Source organism: Nanorana parkeri, unplaced genomic scaffold (genome assembly GCF_000935625.1).
Source record: "Nanorana parkeri isolate BGI_ZX_2015 unplaced genomic scaffold, ASM93562v1 scaffold550, whole genome shotgun sequence".
Lineage (NCBI taxonomy): Eukaryota > Metazoa > Chordata > Amphibia > Anura > Dicroglossidae > Nanorana > Nanorana parkeri.
Window position 1 is genome coordinate 926387 of NW_017306818.1, and position 5148 is coordinate 931534.

The 5148-nt window shown below is 46.5% G+C and overlaps 1 protein-coding gene across 1 annotated transcript in view; it reads left to right on the plus strand.

The window, feature by feature from the left end:
* The first annotated feature begins 1936 nt into the window (after positions 1 to 1936).
* The window catches only part of PCDH8 (protocadherin 8), a 4569-nt gene continuing 1357 nt past the window's right edge, over positions 1937 to 5148 (plus strand). The window contains exons 1-2 of the mRNA XM_018561921.1: positions 1937 to 4101; positions 4411 to 4618. Of these exons, the coding sequence (XP_018417423.1) occupies positions 2002 to 4101; positions 4411 to 4618 (2308 nt within the window). The 5' untranslated portion in view covers positions 1937 to 2001. The remainder of the gene's footprint in view (positions 4102 to 4410; positions 4619 to 5148) is intronic.

Sequence of the window (5148 nt, forward strand, 5' to 3'; positions counted from 1 at the left end):
TTTTTAAATATAACTAAACCTTATGCCTATCTAAATAGCCGTCGCTCTAGTGCATAAGAAGTAGGGATGTGCATCAGAAACCCTGCGCCTCCATTAATGGTCTGACTTGTGCTTCTAGAAAATAAAGGCAGACATTGAGGCTTTCAGAAATATTTTAGAGAAAGCATCCTACTAGTTGAAGCAACTGCACTGCCCCCTATTAAATTGATAGGCTGGTGGCATTTCAGTCTAAATAACTGCCTCCATAATACATGGTTGACAATCTCAGAGGTGACTCTATAGCAAAACGCCTACATAGACCTTATATTTGGTTAAGCTGTGCTTATCTGATGAGGAAAGGCTATATAAAGCTCCCATAGAAGATCACACAAATCAGATGTATCAGTATTCCAGAATGGTAGGTTACAAGGAGATTATGAAGGGTCTTGGATCCCTGTGCATTCAACATAGGCTCATTACTGTGTGGAGTGTGTGTGCAGTTTGGGGAATCTGTGAATGGTAGAAGCCCCCTGGTGTGGAGATGGAAAGGGGGGTAGGATATAATGTGTGATACACGTGCAGCCAGTTACTGTACATCAGACTGGTAAAATCAGGAGATCCCCTGCACTATGTAATAAGTCTTAGTACATGTTGTGTAGGCAGATGGTTGAGTCTGTAGCTTCGTGCCAGGTTGAAGCCCCCCTACTGGGGTTTTGTGCTCCTGGAACGAGACTGCTGTAACTTCCCAGAGAGGCCCTGTTAGCACAAGAAAAGAAAATCCCCTAAATAGGCGGAACAGAGCATCAGGAGGGATCGCTTACTAAACGCATTCTAATAGGTGAGGGGCATTGTGCCCTATTCAGCACACATCATCATTTAGCCAAAGAGTTATGGCAGTGATTGGGCCTGAATAGGGGAGCAGAATGGATACATGTGGCGCTGGCTCATTATATTCATCTAAGTCCAATTCCTCTGTGGAAACTGTTCAACTTTTGTTCCCTTTGCGCCTGTCATGTTGGAATAATACAGACGTCGGCGCTTCGAATGGGATAGCCTGCCATGCCATTCTCTTGCCGGAGCTAACGAGCGCTTGATAAGCCTTTGATACGGTCTGATCTTTGAAACCTTTCCAAATCTCCTCCAGCTTTTCCTAAATCCTATTTGGAACCTTTAATTCTGTCTTCGGCCTGCCGGTGTCCGAGGCTTTAAGAAAGCCACTTGGGCAGTGACATGCATACTAAGCCCACCGCAGACATCTGAAAAGCAAATATCAGTTCTGATCCCCCGACCGAATCACTAATAGGTGCAGGTTGGAAGAAAATGAATTTTGGGGGTAATCTTACAATCTCATTTAGGGAAAAGGGGGGTCTGTTCTAATCATTATTTATGAAAATTGGATCTTCTGTAACTAGGCAGATCTGAAGGCAACAAATAAGTACCCAGCAACGCACCTGTTCAACGTCAGATGTCATAGCTCCGTATTTAACCAAGCGCTCAAGTTTTCTCCTTTACAGCTACACGATAGCAATGATACAAATGCATTCTAATGCAAACAAAAGAAGCTTCTTGTTTCTTCTTTAAGGTTTTTTTGTTTTAAGAATAACCCTTTTGTTGCTAAGTGGCCCGCCAACTCGCGACACTTCTATTCATTGCTCCTCTTTGCAACATGGAAATGGTTAAATCAGTGCAATGAGAAGAATGCAAGAGGCTGTTGTCAAAGGCTGTCCTGTGATTGGCTGCTCCTGGAGCTCATTTGCATGTCTGAGCTTATAAAACCCCCTGAAGAGTGTCCAGACCCGTTCAGAACTACAGACTGTGTGACAAGGAGGACTGGCAGTGACATTTTGTGTTCTATCTACATGCAGGCTCCATAAGGGCGCTGCATCGCAGTCTGTTCAATCACCACTGGCTGCTAAGAACACTTTCACCATGACTTTTCTAAAGGGAATGTTTTGGTCCTGGAATTCCCCTTTTAGGCTTTTCTGCTTTTTGGCACTGGTGGCAATATCTACCTGCAAGACTATGAGATACAGGACTTATGAAGAAGACGACCCTGGCACAGTCATAGGCACTTTAGCTGAAGATATGCATCTCAACCTACCTCGGGAGGGAAGTTTCCGATTGATGAAACAGTTCAACAGCTCTCTGATCCGTGTTAGAGAGAGTGATGGCCAGCTGAGTATTGGGGAGAGGATAGATCGGGAGCAGATCTGCAAGCAGTCCCTAAATTGTATCCTGGCTCTTGACGTGGTCAGCTTTGCCAAGGAGCAATTCAAGCTGATTCATGTGGAGGTGGAGGTGAGAGATATCAATGACAACAGCCCTCATTTCCCCAGCGATGAGATACCTGTGGATGTGTCTGAAAGCGCAACTGTGGGTACCAGGATCCCCTTGGAAATAGCCATGGATGAAGATGTAGGCTCCAATTCCATCCAGAGCTTCCAAATCTCGGTCAACAGTCACTTCAGCATTGACGTCCAGACAAGGGCAGATGGGGTTAAATATGCAGACTTGGTCCTGATGAAGGAACTGGACAGGGAAAGCCAGTCTGCGTACACTTTGGAACTGGTGGCTATGGATGGGGGGAGTCCGTCCCGTTCTGGCAGCGCTGTGATTAAAGTGCGGGTCCTGGACTTTAATGATAACAGCCCAGTGTTTGAGAAGAGCGCTGTCACTGTGCAATTGATGGAGGACGCTCCTGTAGGATACCTCTTACTGGACCTCAATGCTGCTGACCCCGATGAAGGTGCTAATGGAGAGATCGTCTATGGCTTCAGCCCTCAGGTGTCTCAAGAGGTACGTCAGCTCTTTAAAATAGACCCCAAATCTGGCCGCCTTACACTCGAAGGTCAGGTTGACTTTGAGACGAAGCAAACCTACGAGTTTGATGTGCAGGCTCAGGACTTGGGTCCTAACCCGCTGACTGCTACCTGTAAAGTCATCGTGCATGTGAAAGATGTGAATGACAATGCTCCAGCCATCACCATCACCCCCCTGACATCTATCACGGCGGGACTCGCCTATATCACCGAAGCGGCTGCTAAAGACAGCTTCGTAGCGCTGATCAGCACCACGGACAGGGACTCCGAAGCGAACGGCCAGGTGCACTGCACTCTCTATGGACACGAACACTTCAAGTTGCAGCAAGCCTATGAGGATAGCTTTATGATCGTCACCACATCCCCTCTAGATCGGGAGAAGATCGCAGAGTACAACCTGACTGTGGTAGCCGAGGATCTGGGCTCCCCTCCTTTTAAAACCATCAAACAGTACACGATCAGGGTGAGCGATGAGAATGACAACGCTCCTGTCTTCGCCAAGCCAGTTTACGAAGTGTCTGTCATGGAGAATAATGCCCCCGGAGCTTATATCACTACAGTGGTGGCAAGAGACCCCGACCTTGGACATAATGGTAAAGTGATCTACAGACTAGTCGACTCAGAAGTTATGGGAGCCCCGATCTCCACCTATGTGTCTCTGGATCCGGCTACTGGGGCTATCTATGCCCTGCGAACCTTCAACTATGAGATCCTCAAGCAGCTGGACCTCAGGATCCAGGCGAGTGATGGAGGATCTCCCCAGCTCACCAGCAGCGCCATTATCAAGGTCAGGATGGTTGATCAGAATGATAACGCACCCGTTATTGTGAACCCCGTGCTGACCAATGGTTCTGCGGAGGTGGTCATACCAGCCAGAGCTCCTCATGGCTTTCTGGTCACCCAGGTGAAAGCTAAGGATGCAGATGAAGGGGTTAATGCTGAACTGACTTTTAGTCTTTCGGAAGAAGGAAGGAATCTGTTTACCATCAATAAGCTTACAGGGGAGATCTTCCTCACTGCAGATGTCAGCGATGACCTGGGCCAGGTGTTCAAGACTATCATCACAGTGACTGACAATGGTAGACCACCTCTGGCCAACACTGCTACTGTCAGTTTCCTGGTCACTGCTGCCACCCCTCCAGTAAATCATGAAGTCATGCAGCCAAGTTCTTGGGAGGAGAAAGTTTCCCACTGGGACATTCCCCTGATTGTGATCATTGTCCTTGCTGGCAGTTGCACCCTGCTCCTAGCGGCCATCATCACCATTGCAACTACCTGCAACAAACGGAGGAAGGAGAACAAGGCTGGCAAAAAGGCTGAAAGAGACATATCCGAGCTAGAGAAAGCAGAGCAAGACGAAGAGCTCATTGACAATCAGAAGGCGAACCTCTTTGATGCCTTTCCAAATGTCACCCCCTTCACTGGAACAGAAGCAACTGTCACCCCGGAGGTGCCCAGCACTGAAGACACCTTTGGGACGTGTCTGTATGACACCCAGAAGAGACTGAGGACCACTAACAGCGAGGTAAGAGGGTGGACTGGGTGCCTGGGATAGTAGGGATGTGTGGGATGGATGGGGGAAGTAGTCTTATAATTGTATTCTCTTTCTCAGAATTATGCCACAGCTCCTAGCTTCGGGAAGGAGACAGGACCCACAGTGACAGTGTGGAAGGGACATTCATTCAATACCATCTCCATCCGAGAAGCAGAGAAATTCAGCGGAAAGGACAGTGGCAAAGGGGACAGTGACTTCAATGACAGCGACTCTGATATCAGCGCTGATGCTCTGAAGAAAGACCTCATTAACCATATGCAGACTGGTAAGTGTCTGGTAGTGTTCTTTATGGGTAGGATTGCTAGAAGTGCACATCTGCCTGTGAAGGTGTTCTGCAACAAACCTGAGTTGTGTCTGCATGATTATCTATGTGCAGATCACTGTAAACACAAGATAAGAAGAAAGCCCCCTTTCTGACCCTTGCAACTCTAGAATAGACTGATTTGGTCCCTATTTAAATTCATGTTTTCAGACGGGTTTCTTTAGATGAAAAACAGGTATTTAAATCTATTCATTATAACCCATAATTTAAACACAACAGTATTGCATTCCTTCAAAATGTTCAAGCCTTTGCACAACAATGAATGGTGTTGATTTAAAACATGATTAAGGAATGCATATGGTTACGTAGTAGCCAAAATGCAATGTCATATTGTCATATCATGGTTGTTTTAATAAGTAACCATTCTCTTTTAATAAGTAACCATTCTTCCTTGTGCTCTATACAACATATTGTTTCACTGCAGTTTTAATCCAGTTTTCTTCTGCACTTCTAAATATTTAGGGTGTATCTTG